Raw genomic sequence first — 15,743 nt, forward strand, 5'->3', positions numbered from 1 at the left:
CAAACTGCCAAAACTTCTGCTTTATAGAGGTGATCACACTTGCTGATGATCAATTAATCAAAGACAGTTGATTAGCAGCGCCTGACTGCTGCTCGCCCTCTTAATTCCTATGGAAGCAGTAAGGGTTCCATTTTGGCCTAGTTTTTGTTAAATAAATAATGACATGGTGTAATATGTAATGTGATTTTGTTCATCTGAGGTTGTATTACGTAATTTGAAAACCTACCAAGGACCAGATGATTTTTGATTGTGTTTTCTTTTTCACACGACTATACACATACATATATATATATATATATATATATATATATATATATATATATACATACATACATACATACATACATACATACATACATACATACATACATACATATCTATATATATATATGGGGTAACAAAATAAACTGGCAGTTTCTCTCTTCGCCTAAAAGGGTTAAGTTGCGGTTCTTGGCGAGAACAAGCTACGTGTGGACCAGTCTTTATGCAAGTAGTCAGTCCTCTGTGAGACAAACCATGTAGGACAAACCATCACTATTTCTCTTTCTTTTTCCTCTCAGGTGTTTTTTATTAACTTCCCCACTGGTTTATTGTGTGGTGAGATCCGAAAAGCGTGGGTGGAGTTTGTGAACGTGAGCGCAGTCCCTCTTACTGGTCTTCGGGTGGCGTCCACACACCCAGAGTTCTTCACATTCGGGAGTGCCGCATCTGACCTCACCCCAGTGACCCCCACAGCAGCAGAGCACTGCTCCGCCTACAAGACTGTGTCCATGCCCCCGTCAGTGGCCACAGTGTCGCTCGTGTCACCAGCGGCGTTCGGGGTCACCAGCGGTGACCGGCCGATGGTGGCGGAGATTCCCTTGTCACGAGGTGTGCTGGGACCAGGGGAGGCGTTACAGATCCCACTGTGGCTGAGGGGGCCTGAACTTGAGGGTGTGCATGAAATCAACTTCCTGTTTTACTATGAGAGTACAGAGAAGACTGCCAAACTCAGGTACGTGGCCATTTATTTATTTACTAATAATAGACAATACAATGAACTGGGTTTGTTTGAGAAGGTTTCCTTAGGGGCCGATCACACCTGACGCGTTTTTTGCAGTGAGAGGCACCTATTTTCAATTGATTTCCTATGGCAGTGAGCGTTCTGTGCGCTGTTTATGCACGCGTTTTTCCGCCTGCTGTGCCTCGCGTTTTTGAAGTAAAAAAAAAAGCAACTCCGAGCGGAAAAAAGCGCCCGACGTCATCGCATTTTTTTTTCACTGTCCAATCGAATGAATGGAGAGGCGGGCCTTCCGTTTTAGTGATGAAAGCTACAGTTGCTTGAACACCCGGAGAGTGTGATGATGAAGGATAAACTTGTGGTGCTCTCGCGGGTTACCAGGAGCTTAACGACTTCACGAACCGTAACTACCACAATGTTAACAGAAAGTAAATAAAGTAAATAAAAGGCTGATTTGACGTTTACTTGACTGACAGGACAGTTGTTTCAGTGGTTGCCTAGCAACATAAAAAACGCAGCGCACTGCTTGTTCTGTGTCGTGCTGTGCACCTCACGTTTTCAAACCTGAAAAACGCATTAGGTGTGATCGGGGCTTTAAGCAAGTGCAGCTTTTTTGGCTGTATTCACTCAGTTGTCATTTTGGAAAATATTGTTGGACTGTCATTGATTTACTACTTGGATTTATGGGTTCAAAAGAGAGATTTTTAGAAAGATTTGAACAATCTAATCCCATCCATCCATCCAATGTTTTGTCTCTTGGAAATGCACATTTGACAGTAGCTTGAGTTGGGACTCTGATGTACCGTACATTTATTTCATAACAGAGTAACATCTGTACAATTTTAACAGGCTAATTTTTTTTTTAGATTCTTACTGAGTTAGAACTCAATATTTCTATATATAGAAGCCCTATATTTAATTTCTCCTTTAATATTTAATATATGTACATATTATCTAATAAAATTCAATATGAATATCCCACATTTTTGCCACAATACCATGTTTAAAGTTAGTGTTATTACAGTAAATCCATGGTAAATGTTGGTGATTTGGTGATTGAAAAGTATTCGTTTTGGCTCAGTGTTTCTCTTGTTTTCTGCATCAGTGTTGCTGAGAATGTCACAGCTGTTTCATTCGGCTTTAAACTAGTTTAAATCACAGAGACATTTGAGGTTTGCATCGTAGACCTCTTGTATCGAACGCTTGTCACTGGATCTCACTGCGCTGTGTAGTGGTCGCGTGATGGAGACCAGTCAGCGTTCCGCTTTTGCCACGTTTAATGTTTTTCATGAGCAACAGAAATGGCAGCGCTTTTCAGTTATCAAGTTTTGTTTTACTCACGGTTTAGTGCAACTCCTAGCCTAAAATCTAGTGCTGTCACCTTGTGTTGACACTGTGTGTGAAACTGCATGATTTGTAAAATATACATGGCGGGCCACATGCAATGTATTTTAATAGACAGGCTGCGAACTTTGGACACCCCTGCACTAATGTAAAAAGTACATAAAGTACTTTGATTAAGTTAAATACAATATGTTCCTTAAATAAGATACTTTACCTGTGAATCCTGTTGTTTCTTGTTAAAAGGGTGCCATTATGGGTATTAAAAAATGTATAACTAAGTAGAAATTTGTAAATATCAGTAAGAAATATTGGTCAGTTGAAGCCATAGCTTTGTGGGCAGTGTGCCGACATATAGCGCAACAATACGGGCAACAAAAGTTCGAGTCACAGTTTGTGGTCCTTTCTCCACCCCATTCCTCTCTCTCTTGTAAATCTAATAAAAAAGCCCAACAATATTACTTATTCTGCATATAGAGTGTAAAAGATTAAAAAAATAAACATGTTTAATTTTTCTTCAAAGATGTTTAGCGTTCTTGAGCGCTGGAAAGGTGCTATATAAATAAAACGTATTATTATTATTAAAGATGAAAAAGAGTTTAATTTCCTTTCATTGGCTACTGTTGATGCTGAGCAATTTGAAATTGGCTGATAATCTAACATGAGCGCATACATTTTCATCTGGAAATTTGCTGTCTGAAGTTTAAAGGGGACTAATTGACCTGCTACATAATTAAGTGTTTGAAAATTACCGCATGACTTCCCGTGACTCATCTTTACTTTCTCTGAAACTTTTAGTCACAGGGTTCTTCGACACACGGTTTTCATCTGTGCAAGTCGCTCTCTCAGCGTCAGAGCCACGGCCAGCCGCAGCAACACGCTGCGTGGCGGAGAGCGAGAGAAAGAAGAGGGCAGAGGAAGGGAGGAAAAGAACGGCAACATGCTGGTCTTTGTAGACGTGGAGAACATTAACACGGTGAGCTCTTTCCCACACATGGACGACTCAAGCAGAGCTGCTGTGTCTTTTTTTACAATAATACTTTCTCTTTTTGCACTATGGCATTACGGATGCACAGATAATAAAATTATAGTGCTGTCAAATCGATTATTCGTGATTAATCACATCTAACATAAAGGTTTTGGTTTATATAATATATCGGCGCGTGTGTGTATATATATATATAATTTTGATGATTATGGCTTGTCTGCTTATCTTCAGCAGACAAGCTTTATGGAGATGCTGACTTAATTTTCCAGCAGGATTTGCACCTGCCCACACTGCCAAAAGAACCAAAACCTGATTCAATAGCCGCTTTCCGACCAAGTAGTTCTAGGAACTTAGTTCTAGGAACTGTCCACTTCTAAACAGTTCTAAGAACTACTCTCCCCCAAACTCGGTTTTGCTGTTTGCGTTCGCACTGGCCAAGTGGCCATAGGAACTGGTAGGAGGGGTAAGGGAGTGACGCAAGCACGGTGACTTTTATTTTGGCGGCGCTGAGAACGCCAGAGCAAACAATGCTCGCATTCTCTGTGTTTATTAGTTAGCGATCTGTCTAACAGTACTGTTTAATATCTTATTAGATAGAACTGTTATAGAAAGTAGACAGTATATGAAAAAAGGTTATTAGCCTATGCCGTGTGGTTGATGTACAGTGTTGCTAGCTGGGCAGATAAACATAATCATGTTTGGCTTGCTCCCTTCAAAGTTGCGTTGGATTTTCTCTTCAGCATAAAGGTTTAGAGACCCATCTATCACTGTTTTCCATGTTTGTATAGTTAGTTTCTGGAGTAAATATATAGGCTATAATCTGTGTGTTTACATTATAGCTGTTTTAAAAATGGCGGGTGCTGGTGTTCCGCGTGCGTTCGGTCATTCAGCGTACACTAACGTCACGGATAGTTCCTATAGTGCTGGTTTAGACCCTACTCTGAAGTAGGACCCAAATTAGTTCCTACAAATGGAGTTCCTAGAACTAAAATCGTTCCTAGTTCCTGCGGTGCGAACACGCCGACATCCGGGTACTTTAGCCAATAGTTCTAGGAACTGTGAAAAGGTTCCTCCGGTCGGAAAGCGGCTAATGACCATGGTATTACTGTGTAATTACTGTGTGATTTCATGTAATATTCTAATTTTCTGGGATTTTGATTTCGTGGGTTTCATAAGCTGTAAGCCATAATCATCAAAATTATAACAAATAAAGGCTTAAAAAAAAAAATATATATATATATATATATATATGTATGTGTATATATATATATATGTGTGTGTATATATATGTATGTATACATGTATGTGTGCATGTATAAACAACATTTTTGTTAGATGCAATTTAATCGATTTGTCAGCATTATACAATTATAAAAAAAGTAATAAAATAATAAACTGTCTAAATAAATATAAAATTTTAAAACTAAAATAAAGCATTTTGAATGCTACAAGTGAATTGAGGGATCACACCATTATAATGTACAGCAAGAAAAATGAAAAATATTGATATTGCGATTTGCTTAAGATTACATTTACCAGTGTTATTAAATTATTATTATTAGTGTTTTCAATTTAATCTTCAAGCAACTGTTAGATGACAGCAGATGTAATCTACATTTTAAAATAAGGTAGTTCAGCTCACACAAGTAAATTTTCAATAACTGCTCGTACAGATTAAAAAAGTCTAATATTGCCCAATAATATATTTTGACACGCTTTAACACAGACACACACATATTTTTATAGTTAACTACTTTTCCCATACAGGTTAAGATAAACACATCTGAAAGCAGGGCTGTCAGCTGATTTAAAAATGAATAAATAAAATTAAAATTAAAAAAAGTACAATTAATCACATATTCTGTATCATATTCAAATGCATAATGTTATTGTGGAATATGAGTAAAGCATTGAATAGACATTTAAATAAATGGCTTTCGAAGAATAGTATTAAATCATATCATATACTACAATAGTATATAACTGTATATTACAGTCTATTACATTAGTATATTATCATATTAATTTGACCGCCTAAATCATTGGTGTTTGCACAGTTCCCACCCATTCCTCTGTGATCTGAGTTGATTTATTTGTGGAGATCAGTTTAAACTCATCTACTAAATGATATGTGTTGATTTGAATCTTCTCTTTCTCTCGTGCTCTCAGAGTGAAGCAGGTGTTCGTGAATTCCACATAGTTCAGGTGTCTAGCAGCAGTCGGCAATGGAGGCTGCACAAGTGCATCAACCCTGTGGGAGAGAAAGGTATGAATCCTCTAGAATGCTTTGGAAACATGCACTTAGCCGCTTTTCAGTTCCTTTTATTCCTCCCTCAGCCACCTGGGGTTAAGTGTTTTGCTCAACGTTGCTTGTTAGAATGTGGATCGCTCCTTTAAAGGGAATGTCTAATGCTATTTTATGCATTTTGACTTACCTGTTAAACATGGCCAAAGTAAAAAAAAAAGAAAAAAAAAAAGAGTTGGATGTATGACGGAGTATTTCTGAGGCCAAATACACTCCTTCAGGATTCGGAGTTTCAAGTTTTTTGAGTATGGCCCTGTATGACATCATAAAGGGCGTATTTCCTTGTATGGGCACTTCTCCCCGAAAGAGCGTTTTGTTGGCAATTGGAGCGCAAGTGCATATGATGTAAACAAGACGAAAGTATAGTGAATCAAAAGTTATCCAGGGATAGCGCGTGACTCTTTAGCTCCGGCCACGGCACACCTCCAGGAGCTCGGCTGTTTTCGGAAAGAATCGGTACAGCCTATCTGTCTTTTATAAATCTGATCAAACTAAAGATTCTTCAGATATGAAGGATGCAATCCGTTTTTTTTTATTCCATCCAACACAAAAGGAAATGTGTTGCAAAATGTCCACACTAGGAATGTCCAAAAACTAATAATGGTGGTCCTTCATAAATGATATGTATTTTGAGTCTTTTGTGCTTTTGTCTCAAATGTAGCTCAGTATAATCATAAGTATAATCATTCTGATTATTCTCCTTTGCACTTATCTTATTTTTATAGTTACTATGGATACAGTGACTGCATTCAGGTGCTGAATATAACTGGTAGTGGCTGAGATAATGATGATGGTGGTGGTGAAATTGTGTCTGTGTGTATGATTTGTGTAGATATTTCTTCCAAGGGTTGGCAGAATGGTCATCCAGAAACTGACTAATGTATCTAGATTTTTTGATGCAAATTAGTTTTTTTTTTTTTTCTGACTGGTCAAAAAAATGTGCTGCCTCCTTTCTATGAAATAGAAAGGTTATAAAATGTGCTGACACACGTTGCACACGTTTACCAATTACAGCCCTAAAAAACATTTAGGATTTTTTCCACAAATGGGTTTCTTTATTTGTAAATATTATATAGCTGTTTTTTATTAGAAGGGGGGAAATCATCAAAAATCAAAAAATTTGAGACAACCCATCACCTAGTCGGTTAGAGTTGTCAAAAGTCTGAAATTAAAAAATGTGGCCAATCAGAGGTGTTTAAGAATCCGTTCAACAGCGCTCAAAATGCTAGATGGAGATGCTGGTATTGTCACATTTTTTACATTTCAGTACAGATTTGGTACCGAAGTCGGTACTTTTGAGAACTCTAAAGTCAGTTTTACTAGTTTGCACATTTGTAGTTCCTTTGAAACATCACACGGATCTTTCTTTAAAGTGCCGTGTAAAGAGTGATCTGCATACATAAATCCATACATACCGCCAGCACTGTGAATATCGATGTAGAGGAACTTGATTGCTTGCCAGAAAAGCGGGCAGAGTATCAAAAGAAGCTGGGAACGGGAACAAACACACAATGATGCACTCCCGTGACCGGCAGCCCTTAAGTGGCCTATTGAAAATGGTTCACATTGAGTTTGTGTTGAGTCATCTGGACGGGTGTGCTCCTACACACTCTGCAGAGAGTGATGCAGCAACTCTGAGATGAAATTAGGTCACGCTCAAATTGTGCTGAGTGCGTGAAACATGCAGGCGCATGCATTTTAGTGGCTCACTAAATTGCAAATTGAATCCTGTGTGTGCCCTCGTTTCGTAGTGTCAGCTTCAGATGGGTAAATAAATGTAATGATGTGAAAATATGGATATGAATTCATGGCTTCTAAACAATGCATCTTTAAGCGAGTGCAACACTTCCAACTCCAAGGCTAAATCAGTTTCCTGCTTGTGCTTGTTAAATGTGTGAACTCTCAAAGTCTCTCAGTGAAGCCTAGCGGCTTCTTGTTTAGCGGTATTTGTGTAAGTTAGTTAATTCAGTAGTTTGAATTTATTTATCTGTCTTATGGAACAGAGTGGCTTTAACCTGAGGAGATGATGGAGGACGGACCTACAGCTACAAACAAATAATGAATACCTCCTTGTTGTTAGTCTTTGAATACTTTTTTTTTTTAAAGAAAAAAAGGATTAAGACATGAAAGCACACCAGGCATCATGGGATTGAAAGATCTTGAGTTCTGAAGATCTAATCTGAAAGTTTGATCTGTTTATCACAATAGCTGCATACTCTTGTTTGCTTCTCAGACTTAAATTGTTAGTTCCCCAAAAAATGAAAATTGTGTCATCATTTACTCATGCTTGTGTCATTCAGAACCTAAAAGACTGGTTCATCTTCGAAACACAAATGAGGACTTGTGTCCCTCCATTTAAAGTACATTTCACCAAAACTTTGACGCTCAAAAAGTACATAAAGACATTTGTAAAAGTAATCCATATGAACTGAGTGTTTTACTCCAAGTCTCCTGAAGAGACACGATCACGATCAACAGATTTAATTTACACTTTTATTCTCATATTTGGACATGTATAGAGCACATCATATATGGTAAACAGAGGCTCAACATGCTTGCTTGATGCTTGAGAACCAATGAACCAAAAATGATCTTCATTTTGTGTTCTGAAGATGAATGAAAGTTTGGAACGGCATTAGAGGGTGAGTAAATGATGATACAATTTTCATTTTTGGGTGAACTAATCCTTTAATATTTAACTCAAAAATAGGCATTCAGTCATCATTTGTTCAGCTTAATTGTGTTTCAATCCCACATTACTTATTTTCACTGCGGAGCACAATAAAAGTCTTTGTGTGAAAATTTGAGTTATTATATACTGAACATTTTCTGCATTTTTTTTTATATCTTCACGTTTCCGCATATTAAAAAGATGCATACAAAAAGGCTGAATATGTTCTTCAAGAGGGTTCTTTAATAATGGTTAATTAAAACGTGTCCTTTGAAGCAATAATAAAGAAACAAGGAAAACTTTTGAAGTGCCCTGCATTCATCAGTCTACTTTAACATGCTTGATTAACTGGCCTTGACATCTAAACTGTATTTGTGTATGGGGTTCTATGATGTAGGAGAATCTAAAAGAAAGATTTTTGGATAATAAGTGGATGAACGCTCATCTTCTTTCTTGTCTTTTCCTTCAATTCATGTTATGTTTGCAGACTCTAAGCTGTCCAGCAGGGAGAGGGGAAAGCTGTGCTTCAAAGCCACAAGATGCAGAACAGAGGAAGGTAAGGCTTTCAGTATATGCGCATATACACAACCTTCACAGCCTCAAATTCTGAAATACAGAATAATAAGCAAAGACGACGTGCATAAACTTCAAATCACATTTACCAAATACATTCCTAGATGTGACTTTCAATCCACAATCACAGCTGCTCTCCGCCAATTAAAATGCAGCAAACTGTGGTTAACATATTGATGTTTGAACATGCTGACTTTTTTTGTTCTCAACGTCTAAGCTACCTCAGATGCAGCAAAAAAATACACCTTCGCTGACCTCAACCTTGGCAATGAACAAGTAAGAAAGCCCTTTTGTTCTCACTACTATTTCAGTGATACTGACTCGAATCAAATTTTGTTGCATTTTAGTGAATCGATTAATCACCGTTTGATTCATCCCGTCTGGCAGACGGTTAACTCAAGATTACGCATTTGAGCACTGAAGTGTCCACTAAAGGCACGCTTTTCTTGAATGATTTTCTGATTAAGAGTCACTGACTGTCATCCTCATTCAGCTTCTCAACTGTCCTCAACATATTTCTCTCTCTTTGGCTTTTCCTCTTATTCATTAGATTGTCAGCTCTACCACTCCATGTGCTGATTTTTTCTTCCGGAGGAGTCTGCCCGCTGAACCCAGGAGAGGAGGCGTGTCTGCAGGCGGTGCTAGTCAAATGCGGAGACACAGCCTCGCGCATCAGAGCGAGACTGATGAAGGTGTTACAAACATCGTCAGAAAATGCAGCGAAGTAGAGCTTGACATCATCATCCTTTGGAAGGTAACTCCTACCAATTGCTGAGAAATTGTAAACATTTAGAATTTTTAATATTTTATATATATATATTTGGGGCGGGGGTCAGGTAATTGTATTTGTTTATAAAGCAATTAGGACTAGCAAAGTTAACATGTTAGCCTAAGATATATGTCTATGGCAGTAATTTACCATTTACCAAATAGCACAATAACGCATTTACCAAATTTGATATGACCGTTTCCTAAAGACTGTTCAGAATTCATGAGATTAATAATGATTATTTTATTCTACTACTTTTTAACAGTAAAGCTTCACACTACCAGTACTACTTAATGGCTGCATGACGCCAGTGTGAACGCAGCATAAGAAGTACAGTGCATAATAGTGGTTAGAATTGTCACCTTATTTATTATATATTGTCACCTTCCAACAGTAACTGTACCAATCGTGTAGTTATAATAAATGTTTGTAAGCACTTTAACGGTTCAACTGGCCCCATGGAAATTTAAACCCTTTATTAGAACATGATTCCTAAAAATATTACCAGCCAACTCGCCAGTTACTCATGTTTATTCGCCAAACTACCAGTAATTGACTTGACTATTTTGCGCTTAGCAAGTGTTGGTTTTGGATCGATGCACTAGAGTTAAACACTGCTGGTGTTAATGACTTTTTCTGTCAATACAATATCGGCTCCTTTATCTCAAAGAACTTTTGATGTAAATAATGCTTGGTGACAGAATTGATGCTTTACGATTTGAGGTCAGAATGTCGTATTAATCATATGGTGTGGTATTTCAGGCATATGTTGTGGAGGATAACAAACAGCTCATTTTAGAGGGGCAGCTTCATGTTGCACTGCAAACCATTGGCAAAGAGGCCTGCTCGCTCTCGCAGAAAGAGGTACGGTACATACAGAACACAATATCTTACAATGACACGCTTTTGCTATTCGGCTCTTCACGTGAATGCTTTATAAATGTACATAAATATAGATTCACTCTATAGAGAATATACTTCCTCTAGTGCAGGAGACCACTCTATCTTTTCAAAGAGAATTGGTGAGTGTATACCAATGTATGCACTAGGGATGTGACTTGAACTACCGCCCCCAAATTGCCGCTAATTCGGGGCCGGCAGTTGCTTGAATAGCGAGTTAATTATTATTCTTAATGAAAAAACACAACAAAACAGTACAATGACAAATTCACTTAAATAGGCGCTTTTCCATTTCACTTTGAAACCAAATCTTCCGCCATCGTCTTGTCAGTCAAGAGTGAGGCGAAATGGGTGAAGTGAGGTGAAATCTGACTCCTGCTGCTGATTTGTGCGGCGACATCGCAGCAAGTCTAGTATGCACATGACTAGGTAATATTTTGTGTGTGTAACCATTTACAGACCAAGATGTCCTCATCTTAGTACTACATTCAGGTTAAAATATCCAAAAATCACTTTCACAGTGTGATATATTTCCTGCAGTTGTGTACTTACAATATCCCAAAACTTCCCAAAGATTTTTAATTTCAGAGGAATTCCAATTTTAAATAATGTCTCGTCCCTGTTCACTTGTCGCTTGTCGATGACGTAATATCCTATAAAACTAATCAATGAGCTCAACATGATGAAATGTTAGAATATGATCAGTATGTTATTCTAATGTTGATCTAGTTTACTGCTAGTCTCATACAGAGAAACTAACACATAGAATAACATTATAACTTTCAACACACTCAAATGCAGTTTAGTGTGATAGTGTAGACCAAGTGAAACAGCGCTGCGTTACCTCACAAGTTTAATTCGTCAAATAAACTGCCGAATTATATTCCACGGGAATATATCCACGGGACTCGCGTGTGGCGCTGATATCTGTCTCTGCTGATACCAAAGTCGTTAAAAACATCAGTGTGTTCACTCATCCATAAACATTATTAGATCCTTCGGCATGACGGCAAGTTCCATAATTCCGCTTATGCATCATCAACATATGCCTTTGTTATTGTAAGAGGGTAGCGACCCCTAGCGGCGAAAAAAAAAAGCATATTGTAGCTTTAAGCTCTCAATTGAATGAATACAAACTTAGCTTTGCCAAGCAATAGTTTGCCCTTTTTTTCGGTGTATCAGTGAAAGAGTCTGAACTCAAGGTAACAATCCTCAGAACTATAATACTTTATACAGATGGTTGGACAAATTATCATTTTTAGTCTAATTTTTGGCCTTCAATTTTAATGTCTTGTCTTCTGACGCTGCAAGAAAAGTGTCTTTCTGAACCTGTGGGAGTCAAACACATCCTTCTAGAACGTCTGTCTCATAAAGTAGGGTTGGAATTCAAATTTAGTGAGCCAATTCATTAGCCTGACGTCGTCATACTCAGATTCTAGTCAGAATGTGAGTCTGATACTGCTCCATAGAGATTTGATTATGGGGTGTGTCTCAACCGAACCAGGAAAAAAAAAAACTCTGCACTCAATTGGATAGACCTACAACCAATCAGAGCAACGGAGTAAATGACGCATGTTCTTCATTCATATTTTCAACCAACAAAATGTCGCGGCTCTCTGTTCCTCTTTTAAAATGAATCCGCTGTGAATATCTTCTATAACAGACGCGATGGCGGAATCTACACATGATTTTTAATAAACAAAGTTCGGGAGGAGCACGTACAAATAATCAATCCAATATCAACTTGTCAACAAACAATACCATGTCTAACGTTACCCTATCTATCAGCATGAGGAAGCATATTCACTCTGTCAACTTACCTAACACTCCTTGACAGTTTTTCAGCATCCCTCCACCACCCCGAATCCTCACTCTTGTCTTGTTCTCTCACAACCAGGAATACGGGGGAGTATGGCTACCGAGCCCACAGCCCTCTCCTCGGACAGCACGTCATATACGCATTTATTCTATCGACTTATTTGTGTGAAATCTTATATACGCATTTATTCTATCTGACTTACAGTATTTGTAAATGTGAACTCGTGAAATCTCAATTCTCCAGCAGCAGTCGTCTTTGTTGTAAACTAATTCAAATCAAGCGCTCTTTGGTGACGTGGATGATTACGTTACCGTTGCTCATCTGTCCATCATCGTATAAAGCCCGCCCTGACAATTTGATTGGTCCGAACAATTTTTGTTCGGGCATAATAGCTCCTCAACGGAGCGAGTCCAGACCGAACTTCCCGACCAAAAAATTTTGTGGGCGGGGTTCGGGCTGGCACCCAGGCTACCAATTCATCACCGACTGGCAGATACTGTAGTTAACTCAAGATAACACACTTGAGCGCTGAATCAAAACACTGAAGTGCCCATTAAAGGCACACTTTTCGTGAATGACTTTCTGATAAAATCCATCAGAGAACAGACCAACAATGATAAAGAGGTCAAAGTTATTTTAATTCAGGGCTGTGTTGATCTCTCGTTATAGCTCAAGTAATGGACGTTAGAATTGTGAAGGCATTTGTTAACACTTTCGCTTCAAGTCATTTTTTTGTGTGCTTTGTGTCAGGAGTACATCAGAGCCTTGATGCTTTTGTAGTGCATGTGTGGTTATAAAGGCACTTTGAAGAATGTGAAAAAAGAAAATTTCAGTCTCCTGACCTTGCAATGTTGGGGAAAGTGCGCAAATCCTCTGGCTTTTTTTATGAAGAAGGTTAAAGGTTGGAAGGAAGTTTTCTTTTGTCTTCACGGCACAAGGATGGATAAAATGGAGGAAACCAACCTTGAGGCTCATCATAGTGTGTGATTTGTATTAGAGACCTCGATACTTCTTGTGGAAGCCAAAAAAGTAGTTAACTTCATTGACGGAAACTATAATACTGTTCATTTTTCATTGATTTTCTTAACTTTCTTTGAGATTTCTGTCCTTTCATTTAAAGTTGGAATTGGAAATTGTTTTATTTGAAACAGGGACAATGCACAAATAAACATTAAACTTGTTAAACAAGAGAATATGTCTTGGGCCAGGTTATAGCAACAATTGCTCATTTCCACCTGTAGTCCCTGGGCAGGTATGACACATATTTAAAAAAATAAACTATTTTAAAATAGAAATTTCACAGGATTATGGATAAAATAATGTCCATTGTAATTACACACGTTTGCAAAAAACAGAAACCAGGGAGGCCATCAGCCCATTTACTCTCTGTCTCCTCCCTCTCCAGCAAACACACTTAAACAATTCAGTAGCATCTTAGGCACATTAAAGTATAATCCAACTCTAGACTCATACACACGCGCGCACACACACACACACACACACACACACACACACACACACACACACACACACACACACACACACACACACAGGTATACTATCTCAAAGATGTGTGCAAACTTGCTTACTTAGCAATCAACTCTTTGTCAGACATGAGAAAGTGTGAGAATCTGTACATAAGATATGTTCCGTAGGAAGGGTATTCCACTGCCTCGTGGCTACACATTCTGTATAAGTTCATTCCATCAACACTTTGGCACTTCAAAGCATTAGTAAAAAGATGGTAAAAGCAATCCATGTGAATCAAGTAGTTTAATCCAAGTCTTCTGAAAAGACACAATTACTTTATATGATGCACAAACCTAGAGCATATCAAATATGGTAAACGGAGGCTCAAACATACTTGCTTGACATGCAAGAACCAGTGAGGTTTGTTGAGATTCTGTTTACCATACAGTATGTGACCCTGGACCACAAAACCAGTCTTATGGGTTTATACATCACCTGAAAGCTGAATAAATAAGCTTTCCATTGATGATGTATGGTTTGTTAGGATAGGACAAGATTTGGCCAAGATACAACTATTTTAAAAACTGGAATCTGAGGGTGCAAAAAAATGTAAATATTGAGAAAATCGCCTTTACAGTTGTCCAATTATGTTCGCGATTGTGCTGCACCCACTCACAAAAATATTTGTTTTATATATTTAAGGTAGGAAATTTACTAAATATCTTCATGGATCATGATCTTTACTTAATATCCTAAGGATTTTTGGCATAAAAGAAAAATCGATAATTTTGACCCATACAATGTATTGTTGGCTATTGCCACAAATCTACCCGTGCTTATGACTGGTTTTGTGGTCCAGGGTCACATATTTGATGAGTGCTATGTATGCATGTTGATCTGTTTATATGTTAATAAATTAAATCTGTTCGTCATATAAAGCAAACATGTTTTTTAAGATGATTTCATATGGATTTCTTTTACAATGTCTATATGAGCTTTATGAAGTGTCAGTTTTGGTGGAATGGACAAATATATCATGTTTAATAAAAAATGTCTTAATTTGCGTTTTGAAGATGAACGAAAGGGTTATTAGTTTGGAACGACATGAGGGTGAGTAAATGATGACTGAATTTTGCTGTTTAGGTGCCTATGAACTGTCCCTTTAATATGCTTATGTTCCTTGCAAAAACTGTGGCATTCAGTAAACTGAATATTTGGTAGGTTTTAACACTTTCTCAGGGGTCTCAGAGTGGTTGGGTGAGCACTCCAGAGGAACCCAGACCCCTCTAAGGCTTTTCTCACATTAGACCAGTCAGTTTCCTTGAGAGGTGTCTGGCTTTGATTAGGTTTATTTCAGTGTGTGTACTGCACATTAACTTCAAATTAGGTTGTATGATGCTACTCTATTTTAAATAAATACTTTAAATCCCTACACCATGATAAGAGAAGTGCGTACTGTACAGCCCTCAAATACAAGACAAATACAGAGTCCTCTGCTCTGGCTCTCGCTCAAGTCTTCCTCTCATAATTTGACTTTCTATTTTCTCCATTTGAGACAGAGTGCAAGAGCAAAGTGACTTTGAGAGCACTATAAGTGAGTCCTGCTCTTTATGAAGATGGATGCATCCTAAGGTGCTTTAAACGGTCAGAGAGCCAGACAGCAGAAAGTCTCTGACCTTTGCGTGTGCGTGTGCGTGTGCGTGTGTGTGATGACTGATTTTTACAATTTCCTTTGAAAATCATCAGTGTTCAAGCTGTGTCTCTCCTTCTCCATTTCAGCTCTTCATTCATTACCTTGTTCTGTCAGTTGTTTATTTCCCCCTCTGTTTCCCTCCTACTATTGGGCCTGATTCCATCCAGTCTGAAATTTCCCTCTGCATGCGTAGCATAGCAACACTCATTCATGG

General features: G+C 38.1%; 2 protein-coding genes across 4 annotated transcripts in view; one reads left to right on the forward strand and one right to left on the reverse strand.

The window, feature by feature from the left end:
* mep1ba (meprin A subunit beta a) overlaps nucleotides 1–15,743 on the reverse strand; it is a 507,054-nt gene that overhangs the window by 62,731 nt on the left and 428,580 nt on the right. The gene's annotated exons all lie outside the window — the stretch shown is intronic.
* Nucleotides 1–15,743, forward strand: part of trappc8 (trafficking protein particle complex subunit 8) — a 71,021-nt gene that overhangs the window by 50,666 nt on the left and 4,612 nt on the right. For all 3 annotated transcript variants that reach the window (XM_084432509.1, XM_084432511.1, XM_084432510.1), the window contains 7 exons: nucleotides 561–994; nucleotides 3,140–3,317; nucleotides 5,499–5,595; nucleotides 8,793–8,861; nucleotides 9,096–9,154; nucleotides 9,429–9,632; nucleotides 10,410–10,511. In XM_084432509.1, the coding sequence (XP_084288635.1) occupies nucleotides 561–994; nucleotides 3,140–3,317; nucleotides 5,499–5,595; nucleotides 8,793–8,861; nucleotides 9,096–9,154; nucleotides 9,429–9,632; nucleotides 10,410–10,511 (1,143 nt within the window). The remainder of the gene's footprint in view (nucleotides 1–560; nucleotides 995–3,139; nucleotides 3,318–5,498; nucleotides 5,596–8,792; nucleotides 8,862–9,095; nucleotides 9,155–9,428; nucleotides 9,633–10,409; nucleotides 10,512–15,743) is intronic.

Source organism: Rutilus rutilus (genome assembly GCF_951802725.1).
Source record: "Rutilus rutilus genome assembly, chromosome: 15".
NCBI classification, from domain to species: Eukaryota; Metazoa; Chordata; class Actinopteri; order Cypriniformes; family Leuciscidae; genus Rutilus; species Rutilus rutilus.